The sequence below is a fragment of the Mus caroli genome, chromosome 3, assembly GCF_900094665.2.
Source record: "Mus caroli chromosome 3, CAROLI_EIJ_v1.1, whole genome shotgun sequence".
Classification (NCBI taxonomy): domain Eukaryota; kingdom Metazoa; phylum Chordata; class Mammalia; order Rodentia; family Muridae; genus Mus; species Mus caroli.
Window position 1 is genome coordinate 136,066,855 of NC_034572.1, and position 15,825 is coordinate 136,082,679.

At 36.7% G+C, this 15,825-nt stretch overlaps 1 protein-coding gene across 2 annotated transcripts in view; it reads right to left on the bottom strand.

Moving 5' to 3' along the window:
* Positions 1-15,825, bottom strand: part of Pkn2 (protein kinase N2) — a 93,855-nt gene that overhangs the window by 17,208 nt on the left and 60,822 nt on the right. The window contains exons 7-15 of one of the 2 annotated variants that reach the window (XM_021157819.2): positions 13,685-13,870; positions 12,403-12,512; positions 3,071-3,214; positions 2,685-2,760; positions 1,849-2,023; positions 1,519-1,645; positions 961-1,091; positions 770-845; positions 601-692 (exon numbers count right to left, since the gene is read on the bottom strand). In XM_021157819.2, coding sequence (XP_021013478.1) covers positions 601-692; positions 770-845; positions 961-1,091; positions 1,519-1,645; positions 1,849-2,023; positions 2,685-2,760; positions 3,071-3,214; positions 12,403-12,512; positions 13,685-13,870 — 1,117 coding nt within the window. The remainder of the gene's footprint in view (positions 1-600; positions 693-769; positions 846-960; positions 1,092-1,518; positions 1,646-1,848; positions 2,024-2,684; positions 2,761-3,070; positions 3,215-12,402; positions 12,513-13,684; positions 13,871-15,825) is intronic. The other variant, XM_029474931.1, reaches the window with a different exon arrangement.

The following is a 15,825-nucleotide window of genomic DNA, read 5'->3' on the forward strand; positions in this document are numbered from 1 at the left end:
ATGGAGAGACGCTGGTTTTGGTCTCAACATGACTGACATATGCCTCTGCATGTGTGCACATATATACAGTAAATATATTTTTTAAGATTTAATTTAAATTTTTACTTAGTCACTTTACATCCTGCTCACTGGCCCCCTGCTAGTCACCCCCTCCAACAATCCTTTCTCCAATAACTATAATTTTTAACACATAAAGGAAAATTCATAAAGGTATATTTTAAAACACAGACTATATTAGCCATTGAGTTACTTATAGATTATCAGGAAATGACATTTTATTTGCTTCACAGGTGAAAATGTGATTAGTTTTACTAAGTAAATCACAAATCAGTAATAGTTACATTTTAATACTTTATCAACACTGTAACTTATTAAAATTTAACAGAATTATTTTAAACATTTCCCCGTCTTTACTTGGTATCACCAAACCTGGCTTAAGGGAAAGAAGTGACTGAAAAGAAAAACAGCATTTAATTAATGTCTATTTTTGCCATAGAAGATAAATTTAGCATTATCAAATATTTCTAGGAACTCAGATCTATTGCTGTCTACTCTCTTAATCTCTAACCACAAGGAAAAACTTCATTTTAAAAAACTGACCTGTCTACTTCATCTCGTGCCACAATGTCTCCTTTCTTTAAGGCTTTTATTGCAAACATTTCATTTGTGTGTTTATATTCCGCCAACAGCACCTGAAATAGAATAAAATAACTGAGTTCTATTTGAATTTCCAATCCTATATGTTATTTCTAAAGTGCTGACAGATTACCTTTCCAAAGTGTCCTCTCCCCAAGACAGCACAGCACCTGAAGTCTTGTAGACTGAACTGAAACCTCTGCTGAGCTCTGAAACAGTAAAGATTAAAGATGAGGTCATCAACTCCACTCCAGCCACCAGCCGGCTGACAGACTGACGGACGGACAGACGGACGGCAAAGCAGCGTGCCTGCTCATCCCTTACCTTTTGTCATCAAGCTCTCCAACACCCCAGCAACTTCGACCTGAGTCAGGAATGCTCAGCTCATATTCAGATTTGGATTTTGGACGCAGGTTATTTCTGTCATTCTCAATATTGAAAACAGTTTCTGAACCCTGTAAAATATCAAATGCTCATTAAAATAGGATACTTCAGAAAACAAACTGTTAGATAAATGTCAGAGAAATAATTCCAAAAGTATGAGAAAAAGTTTCAGATTGGCTCATTTGTTCTTATTGTTAAACAAACAGCTCTCCTTCCCCCAAGCATATTATCTTCTTCTAATGTCTGCGAAGCATTGCATTCCTTTTGGACTCTGAATACAGAGGCAAATGGTAACAGTGTTCCAACAGGAAGAATGGGCTATCTCCTATCAATTTCATCTACCTGAGAAAATTCACTTATAAAACACAAACATAAAGGAACCAGGAAACCATAAATTCATACTTCATACTGATAATTTTAATTACAATGTACACTTTAGCCACTATAATAGTTTTATTTTAAGAAGAAATTGTACAAGGAATGTTTAGAATGCCTTGCCTGTCCAGGTATATCCAAAACTCTCAATTCAGAAGATTCATCTATCTCTCCAAGGGAAGAAGCACGAGGTGGGGCTGGAGGAGGTTCAGGTTCAAGATCAAAGTCCAATTTGGTTACTGTAGAGTCACTTATAGAAGACAAAGCAATTTACCAAAGCTGCAATCAAAGTCTTTATTTTTATGTAGCTGCAAAATAAAAGCAAACTAACTTCTTTTAAATAAGGAGCAACAGTTCTGCAATTCCACTTGGAAAGACTGAGACTGAACACAACACATTAGACATCCTAGCAATGGCTATGGAAGATACACTCAAGCCTTCTAAGACAAGTACCTGGCTGGAGGTGCTAGATCAGGAATGCGTGCATCAACGACTGGCACTGTCGCAGGCACCGGAGTCTGAGGGCTGAATGTGCCAGAATGATTTACTGTAGGAATAGCTCGTCTCACTAGTCTTCCCCAAGTGGCAATATTAATATTCATCTGAGGAGCTCTGAGAAATGTTTTGCCTGTAGACATAGTGAATGACGAAAGTAGGATAAGTAGTTTCTTTATACATTACTGAAAACCATAATTAGGGAAATTCATAATTCATCAGTTTAAAATTTATGAAGAACAAATTTGTAACTTAAAACCTTGTTTTTAACTATTTTGTTTTCTATTAAAAGCAAGTGTAAATAGCACAAACAGTTTTTAAAAATAGATCGAGAGTTTGATTTCTTTTTTAACTCTAGTATTACATGTGGTTAAAGTTTAAGTCACCTGTTATGATGAACAACAAGTCTTAGTGATATATGAGTATGCTTCAAATAAGCTCAGAAAGCAGAGTGAATGGGAGATGGTAAGAATCGTGAGTTGATTATTACTGAAATTCAGTAAAAAGTCAGGCATAGGGGTATGTGCCCCTAATCCAAGCACTTGGGAGACAGAGGCAGAGGAATCATTTTAAGGATGTCCTTAAAGACAGCACACTTTGAGGTCACATAGGCTACTAGACTGAAAATAAAACAAAAGCATGGAGTTCTGTTATTCCACTTAAGGATGTGTTTCAGTCCTCCTTTAAAAATGGTTAGGAATGAACAACTAAGAAGAAAGAAGCCACAATTACTTTCAAATTATGAGCTGGATTTTTCTATACATAAAGTACTATGCTTAATCCTTAGTAATTACCTTGTTGTTTTGAAAAAATTTTCTTTTGTCTTTGGAGTTTTGGTCGTCTTTCAATAACTGGATTAAAAAAAGTAACCTGCAATAAGGAAAATACAAGTTGATGTCAACACTGTAATGGACTATGATTCACTAAATCTACTAGATTCCTAAGCTGGAGAACTTAAAGGCACCTTAGCTACAGTCAGTCCAACCCCTTCCTTTTCCAGATGAGAACACAGACCTAGAGGAGACATGAGTTTCCTCAAGGTCACACCCTTATGCAGCAGTGCAGCCAAGAGCTCAACATATCTGTCTCTCAGCCTAACACTCTTGCCATTTCTACATCATGCTGACAACACATACAATTTCTACTGTGGTTATGCACATTAATAAAATACATGTATTACCTCTGCAAACAAAGTACCCTGTGGTTCCAAATAGAGACACATGCCATGCCGCTGGTTGTCTAAAAAATCTTCTAACCTCAGAAATTTTACAGCACACAGAGATCGCCAATCACGCCAATAAACTGAAATTTCCAGTTCACGTGACTAAGATAATTAAAAAAAAAAACAAAACAAACAAACAGAAAAGACATCATTGGACACACACTTGAATAAAATATCACAAAATATATGAACTACAAATACAATAAACAAATTACACACCAAAGTCACACTATTTAAAACAACACTTTGTAATGTTTTTAAACTATATATTACTTTTTCCAGTTTTAACTTAAACTTATATTCAGACAATTTCTGCTAATGCATTTCTAAAGTTTCAAGGCCAGAACCCACAGTGAGAACAATCAGTAATTACAGAAACTCCTCTTTCATTTAGAATCTCAATCTTTCAGCTTTTTCCTTTTCACATGCCATTGCCTGGTGGCCTGATGCTAAGATGTCTCACTGGGTGCCTCTGAAAACCCATGTCTTTGACCCACTCTTAGGCCACACAAGAGAATATACTGTGCTCATCAGAAATGAGAAAACATACTTAAAGTTTTAACAACTTACTACTAAATATACCTTAGACAATAGTTTATAAGTTGGAATCAAGTCATGAACTGATTTCTGCAATGTTATAATTTATGTACATTTTAATTAGAAAACACCAGACTCTTCTACTGTTTTGTTTTTAGGAATTATGCAGATTATCCACAATGTGATATAAATGATTTGCCTTTAGGTTCTACAATAAATTATTTCTTTTATATAAAGATTTTCAATTTGTGAAAATAAGCATCTTATTATGTAAGTCCCTAGTATACATAATAGATTTTTACTTTAAATTATAAAACTAGTTGACAAAAATGAAAACATTTATAAAACTGCAACATGAAATAAATATGAGTCAAAACAGAATCTGCAGAAGTCCTATTATGACATGGTCTTGAGTGTCAGTCATCCCCACATCCCTGCTCAGGATGCTGAGGTTTATCCCAGGTGACAGCAGAGCTTCTGGGAAGTGGATGAAACTTGAAGAGGTAGGGCTTTAGTGGGAAGGGAGGCCACTGAGGGTGTACAGCTGAAAGGTATATTAGCATCCCATCCTGTCTTTCTTGGCTTCTGGCCGGCTGTCGAGAGGTGAGCAGCTATCTTCTTTCATGTGCCTCCACTATAATGTGTGTCTCATGCTGAGTCTAAAAACACTGGGACAAATGACTGTGAATTCCAAACTCTGAAACTATAAGTTAAAGTAAAACTTTTCCTCCTTTGAGATGGTTGTTCTCATGTGTTTTTGTCATAGTGACAATGTCTGGCTAATACAGACTCACTGCAAGCAGAGGAAAAAAATCAGAAAATAAAACTTCTGATATGATTTCAGGACTTCGCCTCATTTCTGACTCATAATTAGTATGGCAAAAATACCTTGGAACTAAAACCATGAGAATATAAGTATTTTAAGATTACCAGTGGTATATTCATAATTGATTACTAATACTATTTATATTCTATTCATTAGAACTACAAGTATTTTAGGGGCTGGAGAAATGGCTCAGTGCGTAAGAGCCCATGCCTGGCAGCACAAAGAGCTGAGCTGTCAAGTGTGGCTATGGGAGCCAGTAATTGCAGTGCTAATGTTGGGAAGGGCTAACAGGAAGATTGATGGGCTTCTCTTGCCAGCAAGTCTAGTTAAAATATGATGAGCTCCACGTTTAGTGACAAATCCTGTCTCTAAAGAAGAGGTGGAACGAGACAGAACAGGAGCCCTGACCTTCCCTTCTGGTGCCTGCATGTTATGCATAGGTTCACACACCTGAGAGCACCCGCACCCATGCATGCACATACATACACAAAGTTGAAATATCTTGAAGTACTTTCTAGAAATAAACTGGAAGAACACGCTGAGGATTGGTAGATTTTTTTTTTTTTTCAAAATCAGGGGAATAGAGGTCTACTGCCTGCCTTCTCTCTTCCTCCACTATTTTGAGCATGAAGACTTGTTAAGGATCAAGATGTCTGAGGCAGAGGGTTACAGATGAAGCAGTCTGATGAAGGGGCACAAATGCCAGTGATGGAGCCACTACTGTCTGCTCTTCACATGGATGAAGTGGAAGGCAGACCCAGCCACTTCATTTTCAGTTGTCCATTCTAGCAACTGTATGAAAACTAACGTGTGAACTGATTTCTTTTCCCCTATGTCTAGTCTGTATGTCAAATTGAAAAACAAATTAGAAATCTAAGATCTGGTATGGAATGTGAAATCACAGAGCTAAGATAAGTCTCTTGGAGTTCTACAAGGCTTCAGAGACAAGAACCTTTACTTTTTGTTACTTTGTACTGTTCCCTGTCCCTGTGGACACTCTTCCCAAAACTGAGAGGTTATCTATGACCCAGATACACTATCAGTATAACTTATGTCATGAACTTTCAGGTTTCTGTCACCCCTAACATCCAGTGTCATTTAGGAAAGTTGGCTAGAGATAGAATGGTAGTTGCAAAGCACCATCGAGAACGACGGCTTCTAGACAGAGATGCCACCACTGTCTAGAATGTAACCCACAGGTGAGTGTTGTAGAGCAAAGAGTTACAGGAAACTTTAAATGACAGGAAGAATGTCATCTGGATAGAGTAAAAGTACAATTCAAAAGGTCTGGGAAATAGGATCTGAGTTACATACGAACTGGCAATATGGGCTAACTATAGCAGCTCCTGCTTCACTTTGCTTTATTGTGAATTTGAATTTAGAATCAAAGAAAACTGCAGAGTATGAGTAAGGAATCTGTGTGGCTAGAACATAATTAGAAAAAGACAAGAGGCACTGAGTCAGCTGTCTGTGTAGCTGAGGTAGGAAGTGTAATGGCTTGAGGAATGACTTGCTGAGAAGACTAGTGTGCATGGGAACTCATGAGAGCCTTCCAGACCCACTTTATGCAGTTTTACTACTAGTACCGCATCTCCATTGTGCTGCAATGAAATCTTTACCAAACTTCCTTTTCAACAATAACAAAAAACACAAAAATTTATGTGGAAGAAATGAGGGTTCATTTGATTCCAAACTTTGGAAAACTATATTTTGAACAATATACAGACATACCATTTCTTACTTGTAAATAAATAAAAGTTAAATACAAGCATTTAACACTTGTGCTCCCAATACTGACATTCTAGGACATAAATATAAATACTAATTAATAACTACTTTATTGTTTTGTATCTGAGACCGGTCTTACTGTACATATCCTAGACTGTCCTTGAACTCTCCTACCTCAGCCTCCTGAGTGTTGGTATTACACGGATGCCCCAGGCAGCACATTCTAATGAAGACAACTGTGGGAGAGTTGTTGATTTTTGATGTTTTTACCTCTAACAACACCATGAAAAAAGTACTGGAACACAAAACTGGTAAAATTTGAGAGCTACAAGTTAAGAAGAATGAATTTCCCCCGCTAAAAAGAAAAAGGGCAAAAAGAAGAATGTTTAATTCATGCTAAAGTTAAAAATATTTAGTTTTGGAAATCCATGAAATAAGAAATAGTGAAATTTCTACAGGAATGCATGTAACAATTATCTGTTTATTGTTCTTTAGTGATTTTCTGAGGAAAAAGTGGGGTTTTTATATCAAGCAAACAATCTGACAGGATTTAGGCTTGAAAAGTCAGCGAGCTACAGAAGGGTAGGATAGCAGGTAAACAAAGGAAGGGAACTCCTAAGCCTTGTAGGACTGCAAGTCATGGGTAACTCCCTATGGTACTTCACACACCTCCCACAGTCTCCCTTTTATTCCAAATTCATTCTTCTGTTGTCTGACTGGACACTTTTTGCTCCCACGTCTAAATCTGAATCTATTTCCCAAACAGAACCAGTGGGCAGACTTTCCTCCTGGTTCTTCCCTCATGGTTGTCCAACTCCCTCCATCAAAGCCAGACTTAACATTCATTTGTCATAACCCTGCTGCAACCGGCTCCAGCCTTCTCTCTGCATTTTAGAGGTAATTGTCTTACTCATTCTGCTAGAAACTTGAATTCTATAATCTGAAGTTCATAGTTACTGACTCTGGAAAATTCAAACAATGGCTTCCCTACATTCCTTCATTCTAAACTTAGTGTGCTGCCCTTCTTGTTCTGTCCATGTGTCTTGACTGCCATAATTCTTTAAAAACTCTTTTTGTGTTATACCCCATATAATTTCTTTAACTCATCTTCAATTTTAAACATTACATTCTCCACTCTTAGGAAGTTCTATTAGTTCTCTTCCCCAAGTGCCTGAGCATCAACTACTGACCAATCACTTTATTCTCTGCCTCTGCTGGTTAGCCATGCTTTCACTCATTTAAAAGTCCACCTATCTGGTTTATCATCCAGTATCACTCAAGCTTTCAAACACTTTTATTATTATTTCTTTAAGCGTTTAACATCAACTGTATTCTCTAGCTCAGAATCCCATATCTATTCTGCTCATCCAGCATGATTATATCCTCTCCTATTTTCAGATTTTGGATTCAAGCTCATGTTGAGTAGAATTCAGCTTTATGATTCCACAAAACAATTTGAAGCTTTTTATTTTGCTGAAAATGATTTATTTTTCAACCTATCAATCTTAGGACCTTTAATGCAAGAAACACTTCTAATTTTTTTCTCTTATAGAAATGAAGAGCAGTGCTAAGTATAAATTTAAAGACCAGAGAGATAGAAAAGACATTTCAAAATGCCTTAACAATGATTTAGAGCAATGATTTTCTAATAACATATGTGACATGGAGAATTAGAGTTAGCTGTATGAGCTGTGATGAAATATGTAACAATACATTTCAAGTTTGCCCCTCCTTCCCAGAGTTGCTGCGTGCTTATCAGGAATCTATTTATGATGTCAATAATGTCGTATCCTCAAGCTATGATGAGTTGAAATAAAAATCATAAAGGCTGAGAGAAACTGCTTTTAGGTGTTTAAATAAAAAATCTTAACTTTTATTTTTATTCATGAGTGTGTGTGTTTATGTAAACATATGTATATAGGTGCCCTCAGAGACAAATGTTGTAGGATCCCCTGGACCTGAAGTGGTGGGTGGTTGTGAGCAGCCAAATGTGGTACTGGGAACCAAACTCATATGCCTTAGAGAGTAGGAAGCATTCTTAGCCACTAAGCCAGCTTTCCTTTCCAGTAACTATTTAATTTCAGTTTAAATTATTGCTTTTGCATAAATTATTCATATTTACCATATTAATACTTGTGAATACCAACATAAAATAACTTATGCGATGGAGAAAAAGATGAGAAATTTAATTAATTGTCTTGTTTTCAAATAGTTTATACTGTTATAGGGAAAATAAGGATAAAAGGGCAGACACAGGCCATGAGGGCTTTGCTTGATCCGAAAAGAAATTACATCTTCATTCTGAAAGCTATAAGCTAGCACTAAAAGTCCGATATATAGGAGGAGAGTACATGAGCTAAATTATATCAGGCAAGTACAGTCAGTTAAAAACAAGGACACCAGAACTAATTATCCTGTGGATGCAAACCCAGTAGGTGTTTGGATAGTAAGTAGGCTTCATCTTAGCTCTACACTATACATTTTTGGAAACTTGGACAGGTCACTGTAGCTACTCTCAGATTTGGTTTGCTCATTTATAAAACATACCCAATAGTATTAACCATTTGGGGAAAACTATAGAAATGCAGGCATAGCACCCAACTTAACCTCAGAACACATTAATTTTTATTATTATTACTATAATCTGCAATTAAATAAATCTACTCTAGCAAAATGATGGGCAGATGTAGAACAAGACAGCTAATTATGTGAAAAAGAACAAAGGCCTTCCCCTCAGAAAGACTTGCCTCTGTGCAAAAGTTTGTATAAATTCTGACACTCTTTTGCTGTGGGGTCTTTGAAAAGTTACTTCAAGTCTCAAAAATCACACTCACCTCTAAAACAATTAGAATAACTGTACAGATCTTATAAGATTACTGAGGATTATATGGGACACTACACATGTCTTTTATGAACTTAGAGGAGTAAAAGACACTTCAGTTTAGTGCGTGGGCATAAATATCTTTTTCAAATCTTTGTCTGTGAAAGAAACCAAAGAACTAGGAAGAGGCCAAAAAAAAAAAAAAAACCCAAAAAAACCAAAAAACAAACCAACCAACTTTTGTTCTTTAAACAATGGGAAGAATGTGAACACATGCAATAAAAATCAGAGGTGACAATAAATGAGGTTAATATAGGTGACAGGAAGGATAAGAAATGGAATAAGATTTCAAGACAATAAGGAATAGAACTGAGGGTAGCTTCATTATAGACACTATCAGGAAAAAGAGAGACTTCTTTACCTAAAACCAAGATATAGAAAATTTAGTAGATGGTAAGAGGAATGAGAAATCTGGGATCTGAAGTTGGAGACCACAAACATTTGTGTGCTGCCTCACTTGGGTGCTGGAAACCAAACTTGTGTGGTCTCGAAGAGTAGGATGCACTCTTAACAGCTGAGTCATCTCTCCAGCCTTTAATGTTCTTAAAGGCTTGTGCTAGACAAATGTTTGGCAACTTACCCATACCCCTAGCCTCTCTCTTATGATCATTCCACAAAGCATGAAATTTCTACAATAGAATTTTGTTTATGTTAAGTAGACTTTGAAATAAAAGATGAGATTTGGCTGGACGTGGTGGTAGGCAGAAGCAGTACAGCCAAGACTACAAGAGAAACTTGTCTGAGAGAGGGAGAGGAACATTCAACTATTTAGTTTCCCATCACTCAAATAATATTTTCCATTAGATTCAAATCAACAGCCTTATCTCAAAGCCTTGCTAAGGCTAAAGAAACATTATTCTGGTTGGGAGAAATTACACTGCTTGAAAACCTGAGGCAGGAAGACTACATGTTTAAGATCAAATTGAGCTAAAAGTGAGACCCTGTCCAAACAAAGCAAAACAAAACAAAACACCCAACAAGACAAAACAAAGAAACAGCCATAACAAAATGATCTCTTACTTTCCTTGACCTCATAGCCCGTAACTAACTGGTAATGTGGTACCTCTCTGCCTCTGCTGTTTTACTTCACATCATACCGCTAGCTCACAGGGGTTTGTTTTGCTGGCAATACATCAAGCTCCCATATGTGTTAGGGAGTTATTTGTTTCCTTTTTTTAGCATACTCTTTGGATCTTAGCAATATGTTTACTTTTCCCCACACCAGGTTTCAGGTTAAGTGTGATTTCCTCTGTGTAAAATAGTCTCTCACTTCTGATCCTGTAATACAGATGATCCTGTTATACAGCTGATTCCTTGTTATAGCTCTTATTAGTCACTTCTGATCCCCTATAATATAGTTCTATTCCTTCACTTCTGTGCAGATTTTAAACTCTATTTACTATTTATCTTCTTTCTCTATAGGACTCTGACTGTTTTGACCAATTACTTCCAGCATCAAGGATGATGTTTAGCATAGATTATAAAATCAGTGAATATTAAGCCTGTGAGTTATACTGCAGCTATGTATCTCCGTAAACTGTATTTCTATAAAATGCCTGGCATATATAAGCTGATCAGTATAAACACAAAGAATGGTCTTACAGATGGATGGGACTGACTTCTGATCTCTAACCAGAGGAACTCTAGAATTTATCCTTCTCCAAAATAATTATTTTCAAGCTCTTGTGATAATATTTTCTTTTCTATTTCCTTGCTGTGGATTCACATCCACTTTGCCTTTCATTTTCCACATACATTTTCTTCTATTCCTACTCCCATAATTTGCTTCACCTCTCTCCCCACCTTACGGTTCTATCTCTTGAATAGATACCTAACAATGTACATGCCCTTCATCTCTTCTCCATCACATTTATTGTTCACATAAATCACGTCAGGTTTCTTTATATGAATTTTCCATGCATGCTACCATGAAACACAAATACCTTAGTCTAGCAAAGTTATCTTTTAAAAGATGGAATCACTGGGCTAAAAATATGTTTTAGAAATGAGATAGTAGACTATTATAGATAGCTCTGTTGTAATAGTAAAGCCTGAAATTAATGAGATAGATACTGAAAAGCCAATGAAGTATAAATTTCTTAAGAGAACTTGAGAGACCAGTTTATGTTGTTCTTTGTCAATCTGTACCTGGAAGTCCCGGGATGCAACAGTAATCAATAAATATTTGATTAAATAGGAGATTATAATGACTGAATGATTCTGAACTGAGAATAAATTCTAGGATGAAAGCATTTGCTGAAAATCAGACTGGTGCTCAGGTACAGAGATTAGTTAGATTAGTAAAATAGTGAAAATGTGTATCTGTAAAAGTTAACTGGCAGACGTAATTTTGAGACAATAAAAGCCCAAACCAGGATGTTTACTTTGAAGATAATCAGATAAATTAGAAGCACCTTACAGATAGAAGCTAGAGGTAACTGGCAGCACTTCCACAGCTACCATAAACGTTTTCACTGCTATCTATAACTTTAAAATATGATAGATAACATTGATCTCCATGTTAAATAGTAAAATCTATTACTTTATTTTAGCTCACAATACAATAAAGGCTGAGTATTTTTCTCCTAGATCAATGGATAGATTTAAATCTAAAATAAAGTTCTTTGCAGATTTGAAGTTATTTACATCATTCATGAGAGACATTTTGACAGATTGGCAGCTAGGAAAATGAATTGTAAGAGCTCCGTTCAAAATCAAGTATACAAATCTTGGGACAGAAGAATCACTGCAGTAAATAGATTGAATATTACTCAACATACAATTCACTACACAATATACAAATAGACTGTATATTACTCAATAGCTGAACACAGCAGTGATTAGGCGCTGAAGTCCAAGTACAGGATGAGGAAAGAACACTGGAGATTGAGTCAACTGAGGTGACACAGAAAAAGGAATACAGAACAAGGCCAAAGCATACACATATATTGTAATATGTGATTTCACCACTGCAACATTTCTAGTTGTATAAACTACACATTTTCAAATTATTGTACACTACAGCTATTTGCTAAACAATCAGATATATACCTATGTATTAAAGACAAATTTATGTACAATCCTTCAGATGAGAAACATAAAAATATGTACACACTTCTAACTTTATAAACTTCTGGCATATGAATATAATACTGCAGGATCTCTGACGTAGAGGCCAGCCTGGCCTACACAGTGAAGTCCATGCTTATCTGGGCATTTAGTGATACCCTGTCTCATCACAAAATAACAACAAAACACAACTTCTAAAAGACTTAAATAAAAAGAACACTATTTTCAAGTAAAGAGTCCTGATCTTACCCTGTCTAGTTCCAGTGTAAACTTCTGGTCCCACGACTGATTTGAAATGGGTTTCCAGCTAGTTTGACCAACCACAGTATTATCTAGCTTCAAAACAGCACAAACATCATCTGTAATTACAATTGTAAGTTGGGTTAAAAACTTTAAACTGTTAAAAGACAATTATCACTAATTTATAGCATGAAGAAACTGAAGACTCTTTGAAAAGGATGTTTTTATAATCAATATTGAACTGTTTGTATTTTAATTGGCTTTCTTTAGTATTAATGAAATTATCTATTGGTTTTGATAAAAACAAACACTAAGTGCTATTTTGCATATTTAAGAATATATCACCCACCCTGCTTATTCCTGTATCTACATTAGTCATCTATTGTCTTCTACTGTGTTTGTTAGATAGAGAACTTACTGACTCAAATGATTCTTCACCTTTATTCCTCTCCCATTTTCCCTCTAAACACAAGAGAGCTCCTCTAGAATGCTGCCCTGCCACCTGCCTTCCCTCCTAGTTGTATGTTTAGGTGTGCTTTATTTATCAATATATACGGTGACATCCTCAGCATGCTCCTAAGCCTTACTCTTGCTTTTCCCAACACCGAATGCAGCCCATCTCAAACGCTGTCTATCCCAGCACATAATCTCATTCACTAACAAGTTCAGTTTTTTTTTTATTACGTATTTTCCTCAATTACATTTCCAATGCTATCCCAAAAGTCCCCCATACCCTCCCCCCAACTTCCCTACCCACCCATTCCCATTTTTTTGGCCCTGGTGTTCCCCTGTACTGGGGCATATAAAGTTTGTGTGTCCAATGGGCCTGTCTTTCCAGTGATGGCCAACTAGGCCATCTTTTGATACATATGCAGCTAGAGTCAAGAGCTCCAGGGTACTGGTTAGTTCATAATGTTGTTCCACCTATAGGGTTGCAGATCCCTTTAGCTCCTTGGGTACTTTCTCTAGCTCCTCCGGTCACCAAACCATTAAAACAACCAAGATGGAATGTACCAGGAGGAAAAATCTCAGTGTCTACGGTTTTCATTTTGGTAAAAAGAGTGATATTCAGGGTTTCATTCTTTCAAATGTTTTTATTTATCATGTAGTTTCATTTATTTTCAATAGAGTAAAATGTGTTTTGTTTGTTTGTTTCCTACTATAAATTTTAAAAATGTAAAATAATGGCAATTGAGCTCTTTGGTCCTGTGTGAACACTTCCCATTTTGCCTGTCCCCATGAGAAGGCCCTTCGAGTGTGTGGCAAGACTTTAAAAGTACGGTTACTGAACTGGACAAGTCATCCGTTTTCAGGAGGTTTCGACTACTCCCACTTTTACTCTTGCTGGTTCTGCTCATAAAAGACGATCTGTTGTCACTTGGACTCCACCCAGGTAGTGCTACCGACGTTGCTTTGGACCGTCCAGGTACATTCTCTAGGATATCTTGGCACCCCATAAGACGAACTTCCAAAGTACCTGTTAATAAACAAATATACAATAAGAACAACAATCGTGATATACAAAGTCATGTCTGTTATCTGTTCAGAAAAGGAAAAAGAGGATGATTTGCTAAAATGACAAAACTCTTTGTACAGAGAATCTGTGAGGAAAGTACCACCCTTCTTAAGCTAAACAACTGAAAACTCTTAATTATGTCAACAGCAACAATTTCTATACAAGAAAAACCAGCACCAGTCTGATTGGTAGGATATACCTGCTACTCTACAACTTGAGAGGACTTTGGGGATAGCCTATGATTCACAGAGCCTTCTAGTCCAGCCTGGGTATCACAGGAGATTAAAACAACAACAGAAGAACAGTTCTTACCAAAGCTAACTCTAGGGCACAAATTAAGTTACATAAAAACACATATAAGAATATTCCTTTTAGGGGCTGCAGAGATGGCTTAGGGGTTAAGAGAACTGACTGCTTTTCCAGAGGTCCTGGGTTCAACTCCCAGCAACCACATGGTGGCTCACAGCCATCTGTAATGAGATCTGATGCCCTCCTTCTGGTGTGTCTAAAGTCAGCTTCAGTGTACTTACATATAATAGTAAGTAAATCTTTTAGAAAAAAGAATATTCCTTTTATAATCAAAGATTATGCAATTACATGGCATCAGCATTCCAATTAGATACAAAGAATTCTGAGTGGCCCCATGAGAAGACCAGCAGTCTTAACTGACCTGGACCCCAAAGATCTCTCAGATACTGAGCCACCAATCAGGCAGCACACAGCAGCTGATGTGAAGCCAATGACACACATACAGCAGAGGACTGCCGGGTCTGGCCTCAGTGAGAGAAGATGCACCTAACCCTTGAGAGACTTGAGGCCCCAGGGAGTGGGGAAGCCTGGCAAGGTGGTGTGGGGTGGGGTAAGGGGAGGGATAGGGACATCTTCTTGGGGGAGGGGAGAGGAACGGGATGAGGAACTGTTGGAGGGCAGACCTGGAGGGGGATAACGACTGAACTGTAAAAAGATTTTAAAAGCATTTAATATCTTTGAAAAAAGAGATGAGGAAAATGTCTATTTTTTAATAAATGCTTAATAAACTACACTTAGTGTGATGCATCTAGTAAAGCGCAGAATAAATCTGGGCTGTGCTATAATTTGTGAATATATATCGTAATTATTAATTTTATATTTTTTTACAACTTGAATCGAAGCTAACAACTCCCTTAGATAAACATAATCATAGTAGAATAAAAAAAGACAATACTTTTATTTTATAAATAAAATTTGAAATAATACTTAAAAAATGTTGCCTTGATGTTCACATTTTAAACAGTACAAACACTTGAAGAAGACTATTTAGTAAAACTGTCCAGTTATACTTTTAAATGATTAAAATTTAATATTTACAGTTTTTAGTTACTAAAAAGAAACTGTAAAACTTGCATTTCTAAATAAGAAGTAGGAGCAAAGTTCCCCAATTCAAACAATTAGCAAAAACAAAAACAAAAACAAAAACAAAACAAACAAGCCCACACCAAGCAATCAAAGCAAGGCATGGAACTGTTGAAAGACACCAGGTCACAGGCAGTGAGGGTCAGTGGTCCCTGAAGGATGAGAAAGTCCTAACTAAGGCTAATCCTATGATGGTCCCAAGACTTTCTAGAACATGCTGCCTTCGGCAGAATCTAAATCATAAGGAGGCCAAGACAACTAGAGAGGTCCTTAGATCTCCATGTTCCTTTCTGTCACATTCACTCAGGTACTAGCCAGCCCCTGTCTGAGAATGAAATACTAGAGGCAGGGAAGGAGATCCTAAGAAAAGACTAGAAAGAACAATATTCTCTATCTACAGGTAGGAACAGTGACCCCACCAACCACAACTGAAAAAAACACCTCTAATTCACAGCACACTACAGGGAGTATTCACAAAGATTTGTGTTGCAATAGTAAAAGTTAATTACTCCCAAATGATATTC